The 27823-nt window shown below is 38.8% G+C and overlaps 1 protein-coding gene across 1 annotated transcript in view; it reads left to right on the top strand.

Annotated features, from left to right (window-relative positions):
* The window catches only part of LOC122788357 (fibroblast growth factor receptor 3-like), a 125878-nt gene that overhangs the window by 82580 nt on the left and 15475 nt on the right, over positions 1-27823 (top strand). Inside the window, exon 9 of the mRNA XM_044055433.1 lies at positions 26264-26363. Within this exon, the coding sequence (XP_043911368.1) occupies positions 26264-26363 (100 nt within the window). The remainder of the gene's footprint in view (positions 1-26263; positions 26364-27823) is intronic.

The following is a 27823-nucleotide window of genomic DNA, read 5'->3' as shown; positions in this document are numbered from 1 at the left end:
TTCACTATCTTTGGATCTGGTGAGGTCAGCATATATGTATGCAGATCTATACATGTAATCAATTTTGGGGAAGTCCATACCTCCTTCAGAACAAGGAATATGTAACCTTGCTATACACACTGATTTTTATATATCATTTGATAAGCGTTAAGCATTTTTCTTGTTTTCCTGCCCAAATGATCCAATACCTTTTGGGGTCAGTCAATCACCCCAAAACTGTAAGCTAAAACAGGAAGAGCAAATCCACTTATAGTTGGGACTTTGTTCCTAGATGTCAGGTCTGTTTTCAATATTAATTTTAGTCATCTAAAATATTCCTTACTGAGCAAGGCCAGAGTAAGAGCTTGGGTTGGGAGGGTGGCCTAATGGTTAAGGTGTTTGCCTTACAAACACAAGGTACAGGGTTTGAGTCTCACAAGGGATAATTGGCTAGGCTTAAAATGGCTCGCAAGGGCAGTTAGCCTAGTACTAATCTATGAACCTATGAACCTAGAGGCCCTAAGCACTTAAAAGATTTTGGTGCCTCCATATATACATAATTCAAAATACAAACAATAATAAATCATAAAATAAAATTTTATTTTTTGAACTGTAACAAAACTTACAGTAAGATGGAAAATAATGTTTATTTTTGTATACTTCCACTTTATTTATATTTGAAAAGTTTTCTCCTACTTTTTCTAATTACAGAGTCTTTGATCCTCAAAACTAATATTATGTAACACATCTGCTTCTATACTCAGTAGAGATAAGGCATCCAGCCTGTCTTGTTGCGTAGTTGTTCTTTTGGGATTTTTAATATACTTCAACTGAGGAAATGAATGCTCAGCTGAGCAATTTGTGACCATTAATGTTAAAATTATACAAAAGCAAATGTCTACATTTGGAAAAGTACACTCAATATTGTCTTCTACAATTATTTTATAAAGGTCAGCATGACTAAATCTTGTTTTTACATTTTTTTGTTGCACTGAACGTATGATGCACATATGAGTGAAACTGCTGAAACTCAGACGAGAAATTAGTGTTCAAGTCCTCTGGGTAAGCATCAATCAGCTTTTGACAATACTGAGAATACCTTTCAATTTCAGGTGATGATGAAGTGACATTGTGGCACGTCACTTAGAATAGAAAATCTCTCCACTATTTCTTTGTATATCTCTTCTCTTCTTCTCATCTCAGTTTCAAGTTTGTCAATAGCTGTGTAAAAAGTGATGATACAAAACTTATCTCTGGTATTCAGATGTACTTCTGGTGCATCTCCATCAGTGGGGACCTTCTTTTTGATACATTTGAGAGTTTGAGCTGCCTTGTAATCAACATCTAGTAGAATTTCCTTTGTAGCAGCTGCTTTGTATCTTTCAAATTCATCTCGTGAAGAGTACATTTGGTCAGCTAATGATCCATACAGAACTGCACGTTTTTAAGTTCACATCCTCATTCTGTAGAACTTGGCTTACTCTATGAAAATTTTGCAAAATCTCATCCCAAAAATTCAACATAAAAATGAATTCTAGCTCTTGCATTTTATTTGCAATATTATTTGATTCTCTTATAGTGTCTCCGTTGTGTGACTGGTCTTCAGCTGTCCATTCTAATGCTTCTAAAATTTTAAGGAAAGACTCCAAACTTACTGCTGTTGCCATAGCATGTGCCTCCCATCTGGTATCACAGAGGTATTTCAAGGCACTTTAATTTCCAGTACAACCTTTAAGAATTTTCCACTGGTTGGTTGAGGCTGAAAAAAGGTATAGAGCAACGGCACTGCAGAGAAGAAATTAACCACCTCTTGACAGCAGTCAGCAGCACTTTGACCTACCAGATTTAATGAATGGGCTGCTCAGGGCACATATATAGCAAACTTATTTGTTTCAAAAATTTTTTGCTGCATCCCCTTATAACGCTTAGACATGTTAGCAGTGTTGTCATAAGACTGGCCTCTACATTTTGTAAAGTTTAGTTTGTAAACTTCATGTAAGTACTGCAACATCTGATTTGCCATTTCCTCACCAGTATGGCTTTTCATTTCCAGAAAGGTTAAAACGCATTCAAGAGGCTGTGCATCTTTTAAGTACCTAAGTACAGCACTTAACTGATTGATATGTAATAGATCTGGTGTTGAATCAACTGACAAAAATAACTAGAAGATTTTACTTTATCAACAATGAGTGAGTGGTCCTTTTGAGCCATTAATTGAATGAGTTCCTCACAGGTGGTTTTGGACAGATAAGAAGGGTTTCCTTTGCTAGAATTTCCATATTTTGAAATGCGACCTGCTACAAATGGAGCGCGCAGGCTAATGAGCTCAAGCAGCCCTAAAAATTCCCCTTCTGCAATGATCCAAATCTTTCTTCTGTTCCTTGAAAAGCCAAGCCACACTCAGTTAATGAATGCATAACAACTATGATATGCCTCAACACATGCTCCCAGTAATCACATTCTTCCTGAATTTGTTTTTCCAACTGTTGCCCAAACCCCACACCTTATCTGTGAGCCCAAGTTAAGTATGCTAACATACAGTCTTGGTGAGTAGTGCTTTTTTCATGATGATCAATTAGAATAGTATTTTGCAAGTATGAGTTTTGTTCCCATTTGTTCGTGTTTTGTTGTTGATCCTTCAGTTCCCAAATATACACTTCCTCCTGGTCAAGTTCCTTTATATTACATTCCTGCCCTAGGCTATTTTGTTGGTGTTGCAGCTTTTTTGCTTTAAATGTTGCTTTTGCGCAAATATCAAGACCAAATGCCATTCTTATATCATCTGAGAAAGTTTTGACCACTTCCAGTTGTGCTTTCAGCTTATCATCTGATGAACTATGCAGTTTTAAATCATCCACAGAAAGAAAATGAGAAGTCTTTAAACTTTGTTGCTTTCTGAGAGCCAAATCGTAACCATAACTGAATCTGTTAAGTAGATGGTTTAATGGGTTAAGGGCAAGACAAAAGATCAGCAGTGACAAAGAGTCACCCTGAAATATCCTCTTTTGAATTTTTATCCCTGGGTTAAAAAATTGTCTTTTATCATGGCTTATCTGCAAAGTGGTTTACCACTGTTTCATGGTCACTGCAATATAAACTGATCAATGTAGGGTGTGTCTTATAGATCTGTAAGCACTCCAATATCCATGAACATATGATGGTGTCAAATACTTTTTATGTAATCTATTCATGCATACTTAGATTCTTCCCCTTTTTACTATTATCCATTATGACTTTATTTAACAACAAATGATCCTTTGTTCCCTATGACTTTTTATTGTTACCCTTTCTTTTTCTTTTGCCATGATTGAGTTTTCTTATATATGACTATAATCTCTGTCGGCATAATTTCCAGCATATATAATCTCTGTCGGCATAATTTCCAGCATATAGTTTATACATCATTAGAAGGCAAGTTATTGGTCTATAGTTTTTAGGACAACTTGCAGGTTCACTGTTAAGGAGGAATATCATTTTCCCTGCTGTTAACTAGTTTGGTCTGTTCGGGGTATGAATATAACTGGTTCTTATTCGGGTGCTAAATCTTTGTGTAAAGATGTTAATACTTATAGCTAGAAGTTAGGTACAGCATCTAGTCCTGGGGTTTTCCCAATTAGGAGCTTTTCTTAATTTTGTTTCAATTACTCTGCCAGTTATTTCATCCCATTTCATGTCCTGCACATTTAAACTTCTTACTGTTTCTTTTACTTCTTCTATTCATTCATCATTTTTGTTATGTTCCAAAGGATCTTCATTGATATTTCTCCAAAATGTGTCTCTTTCTTCTTTGTTAGCGGTGTTTCTATTCCTTTTGCTTTGTTTCCCAATTCTCTATAAAACTTTTTGAGCTTTCAATGAATTATTTTGTATTTTTTCTTTATATTTTTCTGCATATCTTCTAAGTTTTTTTTGCCTTTGCTGGTATCTTTAGTTTATTATTTACAATAGTCTATGATAGATCCTCTCGGGTCCCACGTATTATGCCCTGGGAGATTCCTTCCTTCCTTTTACTTTTTCACCACACTTACAACTAACCTCCGTAGTCCTGCTTATGTATGTTCCCAACTGCCCTCACTTGTAAGAGATGCTAATGAGTCTGTACTGCCCTGGGGTAGACCTTGAGCTTCTTCTCACATTTGCAGCACTTCAGGGTATGAGAAAACAGTCACCCATGACAAGAATAACATATGCTTCTTGAATAACTTCTTGGACATCCTCCCGCCCAGCAAGAGATATTTAAGACTTATGTCCAGTAAGACAGTCTTCCAGTCCAAACCAGGCTGGCATACATCATTTTACACCTTGTCAGAGTAATTCTGCATTAAGTGTCTCAAATCAGCATTCCCATTCTGTCACACAGGCAGCAGCTAGAAGCTTCTGCATAACAATAACAATAACTAAAGACAATGTAACATACTCTGTGCTAAACACATAGATGGGCAGACTTTAGAGCATTTAATATTTTGATGTTAATGCATTTGAAATACTACATAGTCATTTTATGCACTGTCCACTGACAGTATGTGACAGTGTCTTAACAGACAGCATACTCAGCTTTGATGTTGGAAGACCAAAAAACTGTGAGTTCTATTCACACACCAGGTAATTAGATTCATTTCCCAATACTGACAATGGAGTGCAGAATAAGGAGGGGGGGGGGGTACCGCACTCCTGAGTGTACCATTCTTTAAATAAGATGTTAAATCAAGGCCCTATCTGCTTGAATTGTTGCTAGCTATGGTGAATGTAAAAGATTCTATGGCATATTTCAAAAAGAATAAGAGTCATACATACAATACATACAATCTTATTTACATCTTTTTTATACAACAGAACAACATTTTATATTTTTACAAAATTCTTATACATCGCAAACATCCCTTTTTCATTCATTATGCATTTCTACTAACCTTTCAAGTCCTACCCTTTCTCCTACAGCCAAAATGTTTTTATTCCAGCATCATCCCAATTTTCTTGTACTAATTTTCAATGCACTGTGCCTTCCCAGCATGCCAAACACATGCAAAATTATTTTATCTATTTGAGAAACTTTTTATTTGCTAGAGATCCTATGTGCCAAGATCTCCTTATTTATTCAAATTACAAAAACAAATGTATCACAGAGATTCCTCTACACCACAACCATTACATCTAATTATGTCATATTGTTTGTACAGTATCATTGCCTGTACCGGCACTTTATTTAATGTCATTCTCCACAAAAAAAATTGGCACCCCCCAGACTTCCATATCTTTCTTCTGTCATTTTTAATTCAGTTACATTTCCTTCCTTCAACCCTCACATGTCTGATAATGCATATGCATTATCTTGTTATACCAATTTTCATATTTACACTATCACAAGTTATTTTCCATGTTTTCATTTTCTTATAATATTCCCTCATATCTCCGGTATTTTTCATGATTTCCTTATGCTTTACCTGTATTATGTTGCAAGTATGCTCTCCCCATCAGTGATGTCACATTTACAGTTTCCTATAACTACACCTCCATATTAATTCACACAGACTTCTTAAGCTCCTTGAACAACTTTTTTTCTCTCCTTAATGGCAATATATGCATATATGACAACTACCTGCAATGCTATACCTCTAAGTGTACACTGTGTAACCATCAACCTGATATTATTGTCTCAAACATATATTTTTTATTTCAAGAACATCCACCTTTACCACTGTTCCTGAACACGTGCCCCTTCCCATACTCTCTCCTACTTCTCTATCCCATTATTTTTGGAAGTGCTCTATTTGTTCTTTGAAGAACCTGACATCCAACAAACATGCCAAATGCTACCTGCAATTCCTCCACCACTGTAGTACTGTAAATCTCTTCTCCCCGTTGTTTCTTACTAAGTTCATATGTCCATAAGTTAGATAATGTGTTCAAGCTTTACGGCTTTCAAGGAACACTATCCCAGTAATAGCTGGATCAAGCACCGTAGCCCCAGCCCAATCAAATTCAAAAAGTCTGGCGGCCAAATGTCTATTCGCACCTCTAATATATTCAGGTAATTTATTTCATAATTGTACAAACCTATGTGTTAAATAACTAATTCTATACAAATAAGATGTTTATTATTAAGAGTACAAAACAATCGTGTTCCAAAAATTGGTCAGATATATACTTTAAATAAACTAAGATCGTAAACTGTCTCATTGTAAAGTTTTTGAGAATCAGACCCATCTGTCTCAGAGCCTTATTACAGATGGATGTCACATGATTTTCAATACAAAGGAGTACACCAAGAACCTTACATTCACTATATATTAACATTCAGAGAAAAACGTACTCTTTTCCTTTTTTCTGTAGGCCCGTCTCCGATTTCTTTTTCTATTTCTTTTGATTTATTCTGTCTCCTACTGATAATATTTTACTGTTTCCCCTCATCCTCTTGCTTCAAAAAACTGTAAACTGATTCTTTTGTTGTCCCTGGTCTATCCTCCATGTTTTTATGCCCATCTCCTCTCATTAATTTAATTTTAAAAATCCTCCCTGGAATCCCCCCTTTGTACTTATTTTCATCTGTTAATATTACTTCTTATTCTTCAAAAATATATATATATATATATATATATATATTTCTTTTTTTTTTTTTTTTTTTTTTTTTTTACTCATAAGAAACTTCTAAGGCATATGGATAAAAAACACAACACACGAACTGGTTGTTTTTAGCGCTTTCATTCCGTAATGAAGTTCCAGGATATTTACGGAATGAAAGCGCTAAAAACCACCAGTTTGTATGTTGTGTTTTTTATCCATATTCCCTAGAAGTATGTGTAATAGAATTAATTTCTTCATCTAGATTTCCATCAGTTTTTGTGGTATATATATATATATATATATATATATATATATATATATATATATATATATATATGGGTCTACTTCATTTGATCGAAAGTTAATTTGGCCTAAACCCATTTGATCGAAAACCAGTATTCAAGGCAAATAATGTGACCCTGGAGTTGGTATATATATAGTTAGGGGGGGTGCAGCCCCCCCACTTTGGGGGTGGGGTGGGGGGCAAAGCCCCCACCTACTTTCGATTAAAATCTGTACTTTCTGTGTTGTTTTCTTCTCTTAAAGGAAACTAGGTGGGGGCCTTCACCCCCCCCCTAACTATATATACCAACTCCAGGGTCGCACAACAGTGGGGAGGGGGACAGATCCCTGTTATTTGCCTTGAATACTGGTTTTCGGTCAAATGAACTTTCGATATACATATCCCACCTCCACCCCCAGCACAAAAGACCACAGTGAAAAACTTCTCAAAAGCAGACTTCACTCTTCTTAAGACTGAGATGGTATCCTTTAAGCCCACTGTGCCAGTGGATACCACATCCCACAATGCCAAATCCTTCACAAATGCTTTCTATGTACTTCTCCAAGAATGCATGGATCATGCAATCCCAAACAAATCCAAGTCCCTCTCCACCAAATGTAAGCGTCCTGTCTGGTGGACCTCAGCCATAAACAAATTGTATAACAAAAGAAGGAAGCTACTGCACGTCAGAGCGAAATCACATGAAGGGAAGACATCTCTGATCAACATTAGCAGAAAACTATGTTCTCTCATAAAAACATCCAAGGCAAACTTTGAGAGAAAAATCGCTAAGGACACTAAAGATAACCACAAAGCCTTCTTCAGCTATGTTAGAAACCTGGGCGGAAACCCTCAGATATGCTCAGAGTTGGTTCACAACAACAAAAAATACACTGAACCCACAGATATTTCTAACATTCTGGCTGACAGGTTCAGTGCAAATTTCTCGCCTCCTTCACCCCCAAAAGAAGAAATACTTATCCCAGCTGAATGTAATCTCCCTGTCATCTCAGATGTCCAAGTGAGAACCACCCTAAACAAAGCAAAAAAACACAGCATCAATGGGACCTGACGGTATCCTGGGGTGCTTGTAAGAGGAGCTAAACCCACACATAAAAATGCTATTTAACCTTAGCCTTACTTCGGGATATGTACCTGAACACTGGCGTACAGCAACAGTGGTCCCACTCCACAAGGGGGGTGCCTCTACAGACCCTGGAAACTACCGCCCCATAAGCTTAACTAGCCTGATCTGCAAAGCTATGGAAAGAATCATTATGGAACTCATAAACCGAGACATAGGGGACCTACAGACACTTGACCCCACCCAGTTCAGCTTTGTAAAGGGCAGATCCTGCCTTTTGAACCTGGTTGACTTTTTCGAAACAGTCACTAGAGCCATTGATGAGGGCAAAGCAGTCCATACAGCATACCTGGACTTGGCTAAGGCCTTCGACACAATACCTCACTCAGGCATCATAGAGGAGCTAAACAGCTTAAAAGTAAACCCTTATGTCAGTAGATGGGTTGCAAACTGGCTAAAGGACAGAACCCACAAAGTTAAAATCGCTGGAGCAATGTCAGACTCAAAGCCAGTCACAAGTGGTGTCCCACAGGGATCTATCCTGGGACCCCTCTTGTTCGGCATTTATTTCTCAGATGTTAAAGCAAACATGGGAGGGCTGTGGCTGACAAAGTTCGCAGATGACTGCAAACTAGGCGCCATAGTCGATACACCAGCAGACACACATCCTACAAAAAGGCCTCACTGAAACGGACAACTGGTGCCGTAGTCACGGCCTTAAACTAAATGCCAAAAAATGTATAGTCATCCCTTTTGGAAAAAACAAAGTACCCACAAATTATCACATAGACAGCAACCCACTGAGTACAGAAAAAGTAATCAGAGACCTAGGGACCCAAGTAGACGGCGACCTCTCATTTGACACTCACGTTGCCAAAGTGGTTAGAAAAACATTCTACCTTGCACACTTCATCATGAAGGGATTCACATCCAGATCCAAGGATGTCATTGTACCCCTATATTCCTCCCTCATCAGACCCATGATTGAGTACAATGCCCCATTTGGTATGTACCTCACCCGGCACTTGCAACAGCTGGAGAGAACACAAAAGTACCTCACCAAAAGGATCAAGGGTCTCCAACGTATGTCTTATTCCGCCAGACTAAAGAAACTTCAGCTCTATTCAGTAGCATACCGCCTGCTCAGAGGTGATCTCTGCCTGACGTACAAGGCCATGTCCAATCAGGATCTGATGGACATGCTCCACCTCAAAAAATCCAAAGCCATCAGGACCACGAGAGCTAAAGACTTGAACCTCGGCACAAGTATGAATAGGACATGCTGGAGGGATAGATTCATAACCCAGAGGCTTCCCATGCTCTGGAACAGAATCCCAGTTCATGTTAGGCAGAGCCCCTCACTAACTCTCTTCAAGAGAAATCTTGATGAGTGGATGGGAGATCGTAAGTTTACCCCAGGGGTCACATCTGTGTCACTGCTAGACAGGGGCACAGTAAAGTAATTCTATTATATAAGGGGACCTTCATTGTCTCACTACTAGACAGAGGCACAGTATTCTAGATTTATTCTGTACATTTTTGTACCATTTCATGGGGTGGCAAAAGCCACATCACTATGGCTAGGCTTACAAATGCCCCAGGGCAGATAGCCTAGTACTATACTATGAAACTAAACTATGAAACTAAACTATGAAACTATGATCAAATGGGTTTAGGTCAAATGAACTTTCGATCAAATGAAGTAGACCCATATTTATATATACATATAAAACATTTATATCCTGTCTCATCTTCCTTTCTAATATCTGTTTCCCTATTTCCATTTCTTCCCTTCCTCACAGACAAACCTGATTTCTATATTTGGTACATAACATTTTTCAGTAGTTTGCTACATGCCCCCCCTTTTTCCACAGATTGCATATTCTAATATCACACCTGGTTTCTATAATTTGGACAGAACATTTTGCAGTAGCTTGCTACATGTCCCACTTTGCCCACAGATTGCATATTCTAATATCACACCTGGTTTCTATACTTAAGATATAACGTTTTGCAGTAGTTTGCTGTATGTCCCCCTTTGTCCACAGATTGCATAGTATAATATCACATTTACTAATTAATCTGAGTAATCCCCATAGTAATATAACATTTTTGGTTGCTAATTATAACTAACTGTGCCCCTTACTCCAATAACATTAATAATTTAGGGAACATGTTTTCTTTTTGTGTTCACTCTCCAGGAAAGTTATCCACATTTCTAACTCTATGGTCCATAATTTTTGGTCATCATATAACTTTGAGATTGAAAGAATATTTTACATAAGCCTGAAAAGTAAGATGAAATGCCTTTTTTTCATAATAACATTAGTCTTGAATTGCATTGTTATTCATTTTAACATATTTATAGTCCCTAAAAAAATCCTCATTCCAAGGAAACTCACTTTTTTCTTTTTGTCCATTGTAGTCATAAACTTCTATAATAAAGAAACAATCTTAAAAGTTAATTCACAGCAGCATTCCTTCCCTAAATGAAAAATGGAATGAACACCTGAAAACACAAAACCCACTTGATTTCTCCCAGATTTCCCAATATCTGACTGCATAGTCCCTTTTCACTGAGACTCACACAATTGGAGGTTTCTTTTCTATAACATGTTTCTCCAGTCTCTGGTCTGTTGCTGCTACCCTAGAAGCTCTTCCTCACTTCCTGTGTGTCTTACTGAGTACATGTGACCTCATCACTAATCGCTTCTTACTTAAATTCCCATTTGCTTCTGTCTCACCACAATGTTCCTGCTCCTAATGATAGTACATCCAACAAGGGAGGTGTTATCTTACCGCTAAACATTCTTCCCTCATCATTCCTTTTCACAGAGTTTTAGTTGTCCAAACTGGCATTTGAAAGCTCCATAATAAAGGATTGCGTCACAGTTTTTACATATTTTTTTCAGTATTACTGTCCCTAGACTCCACCTCATTATTCCCCAAAGTTCTATTAGCATCTTTTGAATCATTCAGTCTTTCTTCTTCCATCTTCCCATACTATAAAAAGTATATCTCCCATCGTAATTGTATCCTCATATCCTTTACATATTTCTTTATTCAGATGTAACCCTACATAATTCAAATGTTCTTCTGCTCTCATAATAACCTCCTTCATCCATCATTTATTTTTAACAAATATCACCAAATCTTCCACATAGCTCATGCATATTGGTACTCTTTTTGTCACTTTCCATTCTGCTGGTAACGCAGTAGCACTCACTTATGGCTGCCAGAGTGCTGAACTCTGCTGCATTTTCAGTCATTTTACCAAAATCTGCACAGAAACTGATTGGGAATCTGGTTATTTCTCATTTTCTTGCTGAAGGGGTGTTTTGAAAGATTATTTGTGGAGCACTGAACTGGAGAATCAGTGCTATATTGTGTGCAGTTCATGATATCAACTTTTTACGATGTCGGCAACTAGCTCTGTTTTGTGGAGGGAGGAAATGGCAAGTAACTAGAGTTGTTTGCAGTTCATAATATTGGCATTTTAGAATGTCAGCAACGGGGTCTGACTGATTTCTTGTGGACTCAACTGAATTAGATGTGAGAGGAAGGTCAGGGATTGTAAAGAAGTATCATTTTTCCAGCTTTGGTGCTAGTTAGTTTGGAGGTTGACTTTGCTTTCAGTATTACTGCTGTTGTTTGTATCTGTTTGGAGGTCACCTAAGGTACTGGGTAGTGTTATGTTAATTTGGCCACAAAACTTTTTGAATTTGGGCTTTGCTTGAGAATTTAATGTTTCTGTTACAGTTTAAATTCTGGGACTGCAGTGGTTGGATTATCAATGGTTGGGAGTGTTGTGAAATGCCAGTACTACTAGACTGCCAATGTAAGTCGTTATTGTACAGCTACTTAATTAGCTGATGTTATGAGATATTCCCAGTTATTTTTCTTAATCAGATTTATTTCATTGTTACAGTTAATAATGACAGGTCTTTGAGTTTCAAATTTTAGACTTCATATCCTCCAAAAATACATGCTAACATAAAACCTGTTATTCTATCATTTTTCTAAGTTTATAGGAACACCATTTAAAACCTCTACCTGATTTTGAGCCTTCACCCCCCCCCCCGCATTCTTTTTGACTTTGTACAGAATTATTGTAGTAAGAGATTGAGGTATGTGTGTTACCATGAAATTATTCAGTAGACAGAATGTTATAAGAGCATTGCAAAGACTCATAAGTTTCCTATTGATGTTACTGCAACTACAAATACTGAAAATATATTGCATTCCATTGTTTTCTTATTATGTCATTCACTGACGTTTGAAGTCAGCTAAAAATTACATTCTGTAATTTAGAATTAAGCATTAATATAGTTTTATTATTTATGTCATCAACATTATTATCTTTATTTTATTATTCATGTCATCAACATTATTATCTTTATATCAAGGTGTTTCAACAAATTGGTACTATTTGTTTATGTTTCCTTGCTTGGATGATGGTTGGCTGGCTGTTAACCAGGACAATTAAATTTGCCTCCAGAGTTACAGATAAAGTAAAAAATAATTAGGGGAAATGCCCCAAATTAGGGACTTTTCTTATATGCTGGTACTATTAACTTTGCCTTCTCTTCCACTTTTAGGAGAGATGGAACAATAGTTTAAGAATACATTAAGGGTGTGGCATCCCTTTAAAATCTGTACATTTTAAATGTATAGCCCTTTTCGGCAAAGACCCAGGGAAAAAAGTTCTAGTACATGATGATATTTTAAAATAAATGGCACCAAATCTACAGATTAAAAACAGCAGTTAACAGTGTCAGATAAACATTTTGCAAGATTTATGTTTGTATTTTGCAGGTTCCAGCTGCATACTTCTCTAGGCAATTTACTTGTTTCTCGCTAAATATTCAGTTTATGTAAATAGGCATGCATTTTAAATAGATTTGCCTTTCACAGGTACACAGGTGTGTGTAGTAGGCTAATAGCCCTGGAGCCTTTACAAGTTTAGGCCAAAAAAATTGCCCAGGCACTCATCCATTCGTCAGGATTTCTCTTGAAGAGGGCCAGTGAGGTACTCTGCTTGACATGGATGGGAAGCTTATTCCAGAGTATGGGCAGTCTTTGGGAGATTAATCTGTCCCTCCAGCATGTTCTGTTAATTGTAGTAATGAGGTTCTGATCTCTGGAGCGTGTGGTGCAGGGGGATTGGGATTTCTTTAGGTGTAGCATTTCAAGTAGGGCTGGGTCGGACATGGCTTTGTAAGTCCAAGCAGAGATCACCTCTAAATAGATGATAAGAGACTGAGAAAAGCTGAAGTTTCTTGAGTCTGTCCATGTAGGACATGTGTCTAAGACCTAGGATCCTTTTTGTGAGGTACTTTTGTGGCCTCTCCAGCTGTTGTAAGTGTCTGATCAGGTACATGCCAAACAAGGCATTATATTCGATGATTGGTCTAATGAGGGATGAGAAGAGAGGGATGATGACCTCTTTCTTCCTGGATGGGAAACCTTTGGTTATAAGATATCCCACATAGAAGGACTTTCTGACCACAGTGGCAATGTGGTGGTCGAAGGTGAGGTGGCTGTCGACCTGGGTGCCCAGATCTGTTATGGCCCCTTCAATGTTCAGTGGGCTCCCATCAATGTGGTAATTCTTAGGAACTGAGTTTTTTTCCAAAGGGGACAATAATGCATTTTTTGGCATTAAGCTTCAGGCAATGGTTCTGACACCAGTCATTGGTCTCAGAGAGGCCCTTTTGTATTTTATTTTTTTTATTATTAGTTTTATTAGTTCGTACTAAGCTAACTGCCCTTGCAAGCCATTTTAAGCCTAGCCAGTTATCCCTTGTGAGACTCAAACCCTGCACCTTGTGTTTGTAAGGCAAACACCTTAACCATTAGGCCACCCTCCCAACAGGGACGTCTGTAGGATGTCTGCATCACTTGGAGAGTTGATAATGACTCCTAGCTTGCAGTCATCAGCGAACTTGGTTAGCCAGAGTCCTTTTGTGTTAGCCTGACTTCTGAGATGTAGATACCAAAACAGGAGAGGGCCCAGAAATGAGCCCTGTGGGACTCCACTCATGACTGGTTGACAGTCTGACTTGGAATCCACAACTTTCACTCTGTGGGTCCTGTCTGTAAGTCAGTTTGCAACCCACCTAGTGATGTAAGGATTGATGCTTAGTTTGGTGAGTTTATCAATGATACCTGAGTGGGGAATGGTATCAAAGGCCTTGGCCATCAAGTCGAGGTAGGTTGTATGCACTGCCTTACCCTCATCCACAGCCTTGGTGACTGCCTCGAAAAAGTCAACCAGGCTCATCAGGCAGGATCTCCCCTTGACAAAGCCAAACTGTGTGGGGTCAAGAGTTTGGAGATTGCCTATATCTTTGTTAAGCAGGTCCATGATGATGCGCTCCATAGCTTTACATACCAGACTCATCAGGCTAATGGGCCAATAGTTCCCAGGGTCTGTAGTTGCTCCCCCTTTATGGAGTGGGATGACTGTAGCAGTGCACCATTCATTAGGGACATAGCCTGAGGTAAGGCTGTGATTGAACAGGGCACACAGATGAGGTGCCAGTTTGTTTTGTAGCTCATGTAGGACGCAGCCAGGGATATTATTAGGGCCCATGGATGCTGTATTCTTGGCTTTGGACAATGCAGCTTTTACCTGTGCTGCAGAAATGGTGGGTACCAGGCTTTCTTCTGGTATTGTGATAGGGCCCTTGGGGGGGAGAGGAGTAAAGTTGGCACTGATCTGTCATCCATTATGTCGGCTATATCTGTTGGTTCAGTATAGGAGGTGCCATTATGCAATAACTCAGTACAAATCTGGGTATTGCCTTGGAGGTTTTTGATATAGGTATAGAAGGCTTTGTGGTTGTTTTTGCTGTCATCTGCAATTCTGTTTTCATAGCTAGCTTTAGAGGATTTGATAAGGGATCTCAGCTTTTTGTTGAGACTGATAAGGGAGGTTTTCCCGTCTTGTGACTTCATTTTTTCCTGCAACAGTTTCTTCCTTCTGTTGTAGAGTTTATTGATGGCTGGGGACCACCAGATTGTCTTCCTTTTTTTGGAGGAGAGCGTCTTAGTTCTATTTGGTATGGCAAGGTCCATGCATTTCTGTACGTGCATTTTCTAGGTGTATAAGTTTGTAATGCCTCTAGTCTTGGTCATGTCTGAAATAGTCCATTGAAGCAGCTCAGGTATCCAGTTACTGATGTATAAATGCATAAATAAAAACCTATTATACATACATATGACAGTACATTGAAATGTACAGCATGTAGAAGTTGTGAGAAAAACCTGAATTGTTTACAGACCGATGTTATTTGTAATTAATTCCCTTTACTTTTGTGCATGTTTGTTATAGAAAAAGTGCATTTATTATTGTTGCAGCAGTGATAGAATCTTAAATACATGGGCACTCTGCACACTTACTGCTCATGTGATATAATGTTAAAGTGCAGTAATTTAATGCAGTATTGCACTTGCTGTAGCAGTACTGTGTAACTAATCCAGCAAAAAATGTTAAGATATCAGTATAAGAACTCTTATATAATAATATTAAGTGCCCCTTAGTGGTTATGCAGACCAATTAACACAAGAACTATTGTACACCCCCAAATAATATATTGCCTAATTAAAACCGTAGTCCTTCTGAGACACAGTGCTGAGGTTATGTGCATGATAACTGTTTCCTAATATTTATACGTTCTGCAGCTGAAACACATAGTACTAGATTACAGAAGGCTTAGGATATGTGTAATTAACATATTCTTTAATTATTAGGTTAAACAAGCACTGGTGTTTATGTAGTATTTCTTCAATGTCAGTATACTCTGAAATTAGAAAGTGTTTTCTGGAAGTGTACCACTATGTGCATGTATCATTTTGTATACAGTTACTCTTCATAATATTTAATTAAAACTTAGATTTATTAATTGCTGTAAATCAGAAAATGTAATTTTATGGACCATGTAATTTATAAAATGAAACATTAAGTGTTAAGTGCTGAAGAGCAGGGAATTTGGTGTTAGCCTAGCCTCACTGTACTAATTCACTATAAACTGTCTTTCAGCTTTTCCCAGTTAGGGGTCACCACAGCGAAACTTCGGTCCGTTAATGATTGGCAGTAGATTTTTACGTGCTGGCTTGCCGGGCCTAACGTGCAACCTTCAACAAAGGAACGCCCATTCACGCATGTCGACACACAGAAGACGCTCTAACTGTGAATCAAATGTGCAACGTCTAACTGTGAGGTGACAGCGCTACCGCAGCACCACCACTGCAGTCTAATTCACTATATAAGCTACAAAAAATATGACGCATCTGTACCTGTATATAGTATTACTGATACTAAATATGTGATATGGATATATTTAGTAGTGTGTAGTTCTATTTCAATGTATACTTCCTCTATTACAGACATGTAGGCAAGCGTATTGTTGGGGGTAGCCTGATGGAGCAGCTGTTAGTGTTTTTACCTTATAGTGCTTGGTTCTCTACTTCATTTCTCAGCAGGAGTGCCTTCTGTGCAGAGTTTGCATATTCTTTCTGTGTCAATTTTTAGGTTTTGGCTGAAGGTTTTGATTTCCTGCTACACCCCAGAGATATTAAAGAAAGTGGATTGTCAATGTTCATCTTGTCCCTCTGTGTGTGAGTGTGTGTGTGTGTGTGTGTGTGTGTGTGTGTGTGTGTGTGTGTGTGTGTGTGCGTGCGTGCGTGTGTGTGTGTGTGTGTGTGTGTGTGTGTGTGTGTGTGTGTGTAGTGGGAGTGTCCACCTGAGTGCATGCATGTTCTGAAATGGTCCCTTCCAGGTTTGGTTTCTGCCTTATATCCTTTGCTTACTTGCATAGGCTCTAACTGCCTCCTACCCTGGGTTTTGGCCCTGAAATTGTAGTTTATTGGCCGTTTGGGCAGTTTTTCCATCTCTTTCTACTTTCTGGTTAAAAGCCCATTTTGCATTTGGTCTCCGCCTTTCCTATAACTAGTGTAGTCCAGGTACAGATTTGCTGTATCCAGGACTGTTGGTAAGCCTCTGAGCCCCCCAAGCCCTTCTGTGTTGGAGAGAAGCCTTCTAGCTTATCAGTGGGAGTGGTAAGCACTAGGTAACCTATCTACCACAGGAGGAGTGGTTTCTGGCTCAGAAAATATAGTTTATTGGCCATTTGGGAAGCTTTTCCATCTCTTTCAACCTTCTGATTTAAAAGCCTGTGTTTGCGCTTGTTTCCTGCCTTTCCTGTTACTAGTCTAGTCCAGGTATAGATTTGCTGTATCCAGGACTCTTTGTAAGCTTCTGAGCCCCCCAAGCCTTTCCGTGTTGGAGGGAAGCCTTCTAGCTTACCATTGGGAGTGGTAAGCATCAGGTAGCCTATCTACCATAAGAAGAGTGATCCCGGGCCCAGAAATTGTAGCTATTGGCTGTTTCAGCAGTTTTTGTCCATCTCTTTCAACTTTCTGGTTTGAAAGCCACACTTTCCTATAACTAGCCTAGTCCGGTTGCAGAGTTGCTGTATCCAGGATTGTTAGTAAGCTTTTGAGCCGCCCAAGCCTTTCTGTGTTGGAGCGAAGCCTTCTAGCTTATCAGTGGGAGTGGTAAGCACTAGGTAGCCTATCCTCCATGGGAAGAGTGAGTTTTGGCCCAGAAATTGTAGTTTATTTGGCCGTTTGGGCAGTTTTCCATCTCTTTCAACTTGCTGGCTTAAAAGCCTATGTTTGTACTTGTTCCCCGTCTTTCCTGTAACTAGTCTAGTCCAGGTACAGATTTGCTGTATCCAGGACTCTTTGTAAGCTTCTGAGCCCCCCAAGCCTTTCTGTGTTGGAGGGAAGCCTTCTAGCATTTCAGTGGGAGTAGTAAGCATTAGGTAGCCTATCTACCACAAGAGGAGTAGTTCCTGGCCCAGAAATTGTAGCTATTGGCCGTTTGGGCAGTTTTTTTCCATCTCTTTCAACGTTCTGGTTTAAAAGCTGCACTTGCGCTTGTTTCCCACCTTTCCTGTAACTAGCCTAGTCCAGATACAGAGTTGCTGTATCCAGGGCTGTTGGTAAGCTTCTGATCCCCACAAGCCTTTCTGTGTTGAAGGAAAGCCTTCTAGCTTATCAGTGGGAGTGGTAAGCACTAGGTAGCCTGTCTACCATGAGAGGAGAGGTTCTTGGCCCAGAAATTGTAGTTTATTGACCATTTGGACAGGTTGTCCATCTCTTTCAACTTTCTGGTTTAAAAGACCACATCTGCACTTGTTTCCCATCTTTCCTGTAACTAACCTACTGGGTAGCACTAGAAAGCCTTAAACTGATACAAGCCTTCTAGCTTAGAAGAGAGACTTTGGAGTGATTAAGTATCAGTTTTCTGTACTTTCTTGCTGTACTTAACTGTTTTCCGCCTAAACGCAGATTTTCCAGCATTTATTATGATTTAAAAGCTTGTTTTTTTCACATATTGTACTTATTTGACTGCCTGCACTTTTAAAAAGTTGTTTTTTGTTTAAATAATTTGTTTAACTGTTGTAGGCTACACACTAAAGTGCGATAGCCTTTTCTGATCGTTTGTAGTCGTTTAAAGCTGTTTTAAGTGTATTTTTTTACAGTTTTTGCCTGATCTTTTCAAAAAAACAAAAAAAAACAAAAAAATTCCTTGTTTCTCACCTTTCTAAGCTAGTATAGTACAGTTTTCAGGCTAGTGCTAAATTCAGGGCTGTGATACTAGTTTCTGAGTTGCCCATACCTTACTTGGATAGAAGGAAGTTTCTCTGTTCACCTGTGAGAGAGGGGAGCTTTGAGCAACCTATCTGTCCCTGGAGGAGTGGTTCCAGCCCAGAAGTTAGTAGTTTATTGGCCATTTTGGACTAATTTCTATCTCTTTCATTTCCCTACTATAAAAACCACGTTTGCACGGTTTTGCGCACCGGGCAGTGCCAGTTAGCTATGGTTAAATTATTCCCAGCTCCACTAAGTCTCCTCTTCAGTTTTTCCCTTGAAACTAGTCTAACTCTCAACCTAAGCACTCAAAAAGCATCTTACAGCCCAAACACTTGCTCAGACCTAATAGCAAGCACTAATATACCCTGACACTGATTGCCCAGCAGGGCAAGGCTCTTTATTCACCCCTCACCAACCAAGCGACTAAGCAGCTCACCCTACTATTCAGGCATGACCAAAGGGCAACTTCAGGTGCACTCTCCAGTCCAGCTGGTGAATATGGGTATCTTGAGGTAATGTTACAACTGCCTCATGTACACAGACAACCCTCTCCTCCTACCACAAAACACTAACATATGCAATTATACAGCCAAACTGGAAGCTAAGCTGTCTCCACCTAAAACTGGACCAGACAGTCAAGAGGAGAAGGTTAATACTTGCACCACAACTCCAGCCGCAGACAGACCTACTAAAACAGCACTGGCAAAAAATACACATAAATATACAAAATCATACTCGGAGGCTCTAAATAAAAACCTGCAAATGCATCAGAGACCTCCAAAGCAGACACCCAAACAACCTGCACTTTCCATCACAAACCAAACAACACATAAAACACAAAATCAGTTTGCCACACAATCATAGCCCTTAAGGTGAAATAACATACCTAACTCGCTAGAAATAGGTGACTCTATAGTCAGGCACACTGACGTCCCACTCACTAGGCTGGACAAGCAGAAGGTTACTGTTAGCTGCCTGTCGGGTGCCAGAATCCGCCACATAACACAATCACTCAGGTCACTCCAGAACAAGTACAAATATGACTCTGTCATTGTTTATGTTGGTGTGAATGATCTGAGACGTACCTCCATGGACTACATGAAAAGAGACATGGAAGAGCTCTCTAATCATGTAGCCCAGGCTGGTATAACCCTGTCTCTGAGTAGCATCCTGCTCTCACCAAGAATGATACCTCAGTATAAAAAAAATGATCAATTTCAACAATTGTCTAAGCTTCTGGTATCATTCAAAGGGGATCCAGTGTCTGTCAGCCTGGGATGACATGCTCGACAAGCCGCATTGCTTTGCAAGAGATGGCTTGCACCTGTCACCCCTAGGCTTTTGAATACTGGCCAAGGCTCTTGCTGCCCCCATAGTGCCTTTTTTAGGCAAGGCTCAAAAGTCAAACCCACCTCCGTAAACAGCACAATTAACAAAAAACTGAGGGTTATGCTACTCAACACCAGGAGTTTAAATCTCAAAATGCACACGCTCAAAGCACTCCTCAGTATGGAGAACGTTGACATCTGTGCAGTAACTGAAACCTGGTTCAAGGCTCCAGAGAGCACCCCAGCACTACCAGGCTACAACTCATACCACACGTTTCGGCCACAGAACACGGACCGAAACACCAAAGGAGGGGGTGTATCCATATTTATCAAGGATACCTACACCTACAGGTTAGTGGTGCAGCATGATACCTCTTAGATCATCCATGTGCAACTAACATCGGGCAAATCTGCAATGCAAATTGTGGCCTGCTACAGATCACCCTCCATGACCCAGGACCACCACTCCACCTTTCTGGAGACACTGGAAAACATGAAGGTCCTACCGAACACCATGATATTGGGCAATTTCAATTACCCTACCATTCACTGGGAAAACTATTTGAGTACAAACTCCCAGGCCCAGCGCTTCCTGGAATTCATCAACTCAAATGCCCTGGATCAGCTGGTAAACTCCCCTACCAGAGGTGAAAACATATTGGACCTGGTCATCACCAACATGGGTGACAGGTGTTCCACACCGGAGATCAGCCCGTCACTGGTTAGATCAGACCATAAACTAATCACTCTGGATGTCCACATCCCACCACCACCCCCAACTAAGGAAACCACAGTAAAAAACTTTTCTAAAGCAAACTTCACTTTACTTAAGACAGAGGTGGTAAGTTTCACAGCCCCCACGCTGAAGGATAACTCTGCCCAAAATGCAGAAACCTTTACAAATGCACTCTATGAGCACCTACAAGGATGCATGGATTGTGCCATCCCTAGCAAAACCAAGACTCGCTCCTCTAAGAGAAGGAAACCAGTTTGGTGGACGACTGCAATAAACAGGCTATACAATAGAAGGAGGAAACTAGTTCAGAAAAAAAGCAAATCCCAAGAAGGAAAGACATCCCTGATCAGTATCATTAAGAAACTAAGGTCCTTCATGAAATCATCTAAGGCTAACTTCAAAAGAAATATAGCCAAGGATTCAAAAGATAACCACAAGGCCTTCTTTAGTTATGTTAAGAATCTAAGTGGCAACTTGCAGATATGCACTGAACTAGTGCAAAATAGCACAAAATATACTGAACCTACTGATATTGCCAACATCCTGGCAGATAGATTCAGTGCAAACTTCACCCCCCCCCCCCTTTCACCTCCAAAAGGGCCCACAACAATATCGGAAAAGTGTAGTGTCCCAAAAATCACAGATGCACAGGTGAAAATAGCCCTTTCAAAAGCCAGAAACACAGCATCAATGGGACCAGATGGTGTCCCGGGCTGCGTCTTGCACGAACTACAGAATGAACTAACCCCCCACCTAAACACGCTGTTCAACCTCAGCCTCTCCACAGGCTACGTGGCCATAGAATGGTGCACAGCAGCAGTTATTCCTCTCCACAAAGGAGGGGCCACAACTGACCCTGGTAACTATCACCCCATAAGCCTGACTAGCCTGGTCTGCAAGGCTATGGAGCGCATCATCATGGAACTCATTAACAAAGACATTGGGAACCTCCAAATACTTGACCTGACCCAGTTCGGCTTTGTTAAGGGCAGATCATGCCTACTAAACCTGGTTGACTTCTTTGAGACAGTCACCAAGGCCATAGACAAGAGAAAGGTGGTTCACACAGCCTACCTTGACCTCACCAAGGCTTTCGACACCATTCCCCACTCGGGTATTACAGAAAAACTCACTAGCCTGAACATAAACCCCTACATCATGAGATGGATTGCCAACTGGCTTACAGACAGAACTCACATGGTAAGAATAGCGGGCTCCAGGTCCGACTCTAAACTAGTCACAAGTGGTGTCACACAAGGCTCGGTCTTGGGTCCCCTACTGTTCGGCATACACTTCTCAGAAGTACAGGCAAACACAGGAGGACTATGGCTAACCAAGTTCGCCGATGACTGCAAACTGGGAGCCATAATTGACTCTCCGGCTGACATGGTCATCCTCCAAAAGGGCCTTACTGAGATGGACACCTGGTGTCAAAGTCATGGCCTCAAGCTAAATGCCAAAAAATGCATAGTCATCCCGTTTGGGAAAAACAAAACACCCACAAATTACCACATAGGTGGCAGCCCCCTTAATACAGAAAAGGTAATAAAAGACTTTGGGATCCAGGTAGACAGTAATCTCTCCTTTGACAGTCATATTGCCAAAGTAGTTAGGAAATCCTTCTATGTGGCCCATCTAATTACTAAAGGGTTTGCATCTAGAAATAAAGAGGTTATAGTGCCCCTCTACTCGTCACTCATTATACCAATCATAGAGTACAATGCCCCACCTGGGGATGTACCTCACAAGACACTTCCAACAGCTGGAAAGACCACAAAAGTACCTCACCAAGTGGGTTACTGGCCTCAGACATATGTCCTATGCAGCCCGACTGAATAAACTCCGTCTATACTCAGTGGCATATCGCTGTGATCTCTGCCTGACTTACAAAGCCATGTCCAACTCAGAATTGATGGACATGCTCCACCTAAAGAAATCCAAGTAACTGCGAGCCACACGCTCTAGTGAGCTAAACCTCGCTACAACAATAAATAGAACATGCTGGATGGATAGATTCCTGTCACAGAGACTCCCCATGCTTTGGAACAAAATTCCAAATTACATCAGGCAGAGCCCCTCACTAACACTCTTCAAGAGAAACTTTGACGAGTGGATGGGTAACAGAAAATACACCCCTGGGATCACTTCATTGGCTCTGCTTGACAGAGGTTTTTGACTTGATAAAGCTTGGAATTACCCAAGCGAAAGCGCTTGTCTGATACTGCTGTTCTCAATCTGTTGACCTTTGGATCTAGCTATCCATCAACCGAATAAAGGATTTGCTTTTATTTATCGAATTATTGTCTTCACTGACGGTCTTGGACTGTTTTTTTGACAGAGGATCAGTTAATTAATCATTGAGGTGGCGAAAGACAACTCACTCTGGCTAGGCTTATAAATGCCCTCGGGCAGATAGCCTAGTATCTACCTATGAACCCTGATTTAGTTAAAATAGGTATAATGGGTGGATGTTAATATTGTTGCACACTTGTACCTAGTTTATTTAGAGTATATACTGACAACTACATGTGTGTCTGCTAGTTAACTGTATGAGGCAGACAACATCTGTACCATGTAAGTGTGGGCAAAGTAGGTATGAAGAAGATGAAAAGATATACAGCTATATGTCTGTAACATTTGTGATTGCTTAGCTACTGCATTAGTAATATATGGATAGTAAAATATTACCAAATGTCCTTTCCATAACATTTAATGTTTTATGTTTCATGAATTCTACACCCCCTAATGTTACATGAGATGAAATTATATAATTAATCTAACATTTTGAATGTGTATATATATATATATATATATATATATATATATATATATATATATATAAATTTTGTTATTCATATAATGAAAGAATAAATTTAATAAACTGTAGGTAATATTTTCCATAACCAAGGGGAATCCCTTCCTATTGCAAATATAACTTTGTTATTATCATGGTGAGAATAACTTATTCTTATGATAACTCACTTTAGTAATAGTACAGCAATAGCTCAGTATTCCAGAAGTTTCAGTTAGAAACTCTTCATGACTGACTAACCTCAAAGCAGCACCAGCTATGTTTGCACTCTCCTCATTGAGCATTTCTGAATAGCTTCAAACACCGCAGCCAAAATGTAAACTCGCCAACTTATGTTACATAAAAAATTCAAGTACTGCTCAATCCATGAATACCCACCTACTCAGCTTAAGACCTACAAAAAAACTCCCTTCTACCTAAATTTAAGTGCTGCAATAAAATGCATTCTAATGATAATGAAAATAAAAATAATTTAATGTAAGTAAACAATAATTAAAAAGTGATAATTCCAACAAATCAGCCAAACCCAAACTACAAATATAATTAAAGTAAATTAAACCGGCAAGATGATATCCATAATGTACAATTATAATTAAGAATAACATAATCCTAACTTAACTGTTAAAAACTTATCACAAGATGCCCTAAAAATCTAAATTACCTCATAAACTGAGCTGGTAAACAATCCACGAGAAAGCCAATTTATAAAAGGCTACTGAGCCTTTTCAAAGCCTTATAAAAGAGAAACTTAGGTAATAAACACAGCCCAATATAGTAGGTTGGAAATACTACTTCAATTTAAAAATAAATAAAAAGTGGATGGATGGAACATATAGGGGGTCTGGTTTGTATGACAAATCAAGTAACTTGATCTGCAAGTGAAACTCAGTTCATGACTAAAAGCTTTACCACTCATAAAATTTATACCTAAACCTACAATACAGATTATTGAATTTATCACACAGTGACCCCATGTGAGAAAGTTATGTAGGATTAGTGTTGTATCTATGGTAAAAATATGAATGCCAAAACAATGTACATAGCATATCTAAATGAATCAAAAAGAAATATAAGTAAAACGGAACAAAATCAGGTGCAAGACACCTTACTAAATAGTACTATACTTAATGCAAAATCTTGAATTATCAAAATGTTGAAACTTTACAATGTTAAACTTAAAATACCTATTAATAACACAGATGTACTACAAACATCTGTGCTATTAATAACATAGGTAGAACACATACATACATACAATGTGCCATTACACAGCCAGTCAACAAGTAGTATCACTCAGCTGTTAGTGAAGCTCAAAACTAAGCACTAACATGGACTCTGAAAGGTGGGGTAAGTCCAGATGCAGAGGAGTAGGTAAATATTTTCATTTCAACATTGTACATTCAGTATTATGACATTCAATACATTGGTTTTCAGTAATTTGACATGGACCTAACATAACTAAAGTATTCAAACAACAACAAGCAGCAATAATTGTTGAGTATATATACATATATGGGTCAGTTTAAAGTAATTTTAAACTCAGAAATATCTAAACAGAAAATATCAACAAAAAATATCTAAACATAAAATATCGGCAAAATCTAACCACATCCAAAAACAGTATTTTTGCAGGGGGCAAGCCCTGTTGTACCCCCACACCCCCTACTAATTATATATACCAAAATTTTGGGTCTATTTATTTTTGAGTTTAGCTAAACAAAACACACAGAGAAAGAGTGAGAGAAATTATCATGAAGTGTTTTCAGTCCCACACCTACATTACTGCAGTGAGTTTACGAGGGACATGCAAAGATAACAACTATTATCTGGCTGGAGGGTCAGTAGTGATAAGATGAATAAAGTCTATGGTGGACCAAAACTACTGGGACTTGATTAAGTAAAATGGAGATTATGTAAAATTTCCAGAAGATGTTGTGGAAAATAAATAAAAGTGAGAGATCAGTTGGGAAAAATAACAAATAAAGCATATGCATACACATACATGAACAGTGAAAGAGTCTTAACCAAGGCCTTTACAAGAATCTAACGTTCTTGTATTCATATTTGTTCATAATACCATATTAGAATTCTTAACTACTTTTGCTTTCCTCTGCTTTTTTGCCAAAAAACACCTTATTAGCCATGGCCTCCCCTGTGATCATCAGTTACTGTCATTGCAGATATCCAAACCAACATCAGTTAATCTGGCAACAGCTGCCTAATGTAGAACATTTCAACATAATCTATCTTTCAAGTAAATAAGAACCTCAACCACTGGTGATGTGAAACATGACTGGTGTGGCCCATGGACAAGGACCTATATATCTATATATATATATATATATATATATATAAATATATATATATATATATATATATATATGTGTGTGTGTGAAGCAATGTCATGCTGTAGGTGAAAGTCACCTTGCTGTAAGTATGTGGAGATCTCTGGACTTTCAAGTGCCACATAAATCCCTAACCCTCTCCTAGAAAATGAGACTTGGACCTGTGTGTTCAGTTGTTTTATCTTCTTCGGGCTCTGTAATGTCTGAATCCTTTTCCAAACTTAATTTTCTGACATCCCAAGTAGAAATTCAGCTGTTGTGATGGCAAGCTAACTTCAGAAAGTAAAAAAGTTACTCATTTTTATATTTTTTACTCTGTGGCCTTTATTTAGATAAAACATGTATATGACAGTTCATTACATACTAATTTTGTTTGTTTTTACAAATTGCATGATAAAAAACAAAAATCATTAAAATCGATATTCCAGTCCTCACATTAGTATACTGATACATTCTGCTTCCCAAAACAGGATGCGCACCATACCCTGAGATGGAAAATGTTGAAGCAGTGGTTTTTGGGATCTGCTCAGGATACAGAATGAGGAAGCCATCAGAATGCAGAGAAGAAATGTGGGTGATCTTTTGTGATGTTTCAAATGAGGCAAAATTTTTCTGGTGTATGTATTTTTTAAGCAGCTGTGCCATCTTCCCTATCACAATTTATTGCAACATGATACCTTGCCAATGTAACAGTTAGTATTCAGTAACAGAAAGTAAAAGATAAGGTTTGAGTTGTGCTTCAGGGGTCTGGGTGGCTGGTATTGTATTAGGAATCTCTTCATTTAGTAGTTCAGCAAATCATCTGGTCTCTCAAGTTTTACAAACTCTTCAGATGTCTCTTGGAACATTTATTTTGATATTTCTCACTCTTTGAATATCTCAGCACTACTGAAGACAATGTACATACTCTCTCTGTGTTTTGGGATATCATTGTGAAAAGTTTATTTTGAGCAGGTGTTTGCTGTTAGCACTTTTAACAGACAGTAATTCTCAAAGGTTACATTTTGTCAAAACACCGCCATCTAGTGGCATTACTTCTTACAGGCACTCTTCTGAATTTTCACTTCATCTCATTTTTTTTAAAGAAAACAGACGTCTGGCATGTTAATCATAGTAAAAGTTCTGTCTTGATTGATTCTTTCTTACATCTTTTGAGTTTCAGGGGTTAGCAAAGATGCAGAAATAATTCTTCCTTTTCATGTAACATCCATAAATAACTGAGCAGTCACAGATCAATGCCTTGCAGTAGAGTGTTTTTATATTACAGTAATACAAAAGAAAAAAACAAAACTTAAGCATGCTTCGAATAAGAACAAACAATACATTCTGTTTATTAATGAAGTACACTTGAAATCGGTTGAGCTGTTTCCTCTCTACACATTAAAGACAGACTTCAACAGAGCAGGTAAATACAAGAATTCTTGGTTTAAATGTTCTTTGAATATCACATGAAAAGCTGACCCTACCATTCAAATTTAAAAACTACTAAACTAGCAAGGACCTGCTCTTTACAATCATAGTGCTGTATGTTCAAACTACAAGAAGTCTGCTTTTTTTATTATCACTATATTAAGAGACAATAATGGTGGGCGATTTAACAGTCTCTTGGAGAAGAGAGAACTGGAGTGACAAATATTATTGGATGCAAGTCACCCCAGGCTTAAATTAGCAGTCTAACATTAAAAATGTCTAAAGGTTTAGGGTTCTGAAACATGGACATGAGTGCACGTATACACACACACACACACACACACACACACACGCACATATAATTGGCTTACTACAGTCAGCTCCATGCCCCCAGCTTATCCTTTAAAAAATGCACTTTACTGTAGCAAGCCCATTGGTACATTTCTAGCAATGGGCTTACTACAGGCAGATCCATGCTTACACCTGTCCCCAGTCCACTTACTTTCTTATGTTACTACAATCAAAATCATATCCCCACCTTTCCCCAGTCCACTTATTGCACTCAGATCCACACCCGCCATGTCTTCCATTCAAGAATGGAAAAAGGACTTTAGCTTTTT

The sequence above is a fragment of the Protopterus annectens genome, chromosome 13.part0 (assembly GCF_019279795.1).
Source record: "Protopterus annectens isolate FY-2018-M chromosome 13.part0, PAN1.0, whole genome shotgun sequence".
NCBI classification, from domain to species: Eukaryota; Metazoa; Chordata; order Ceratodontiformes; family Protopteridae; genus Protopterus; species Protopterus annectens.
The sequence above is the reverse complement of the archived record's forward strand: the minus strand, read 5'-3'. Positions and strand labels throughout refer to the sequence as shown.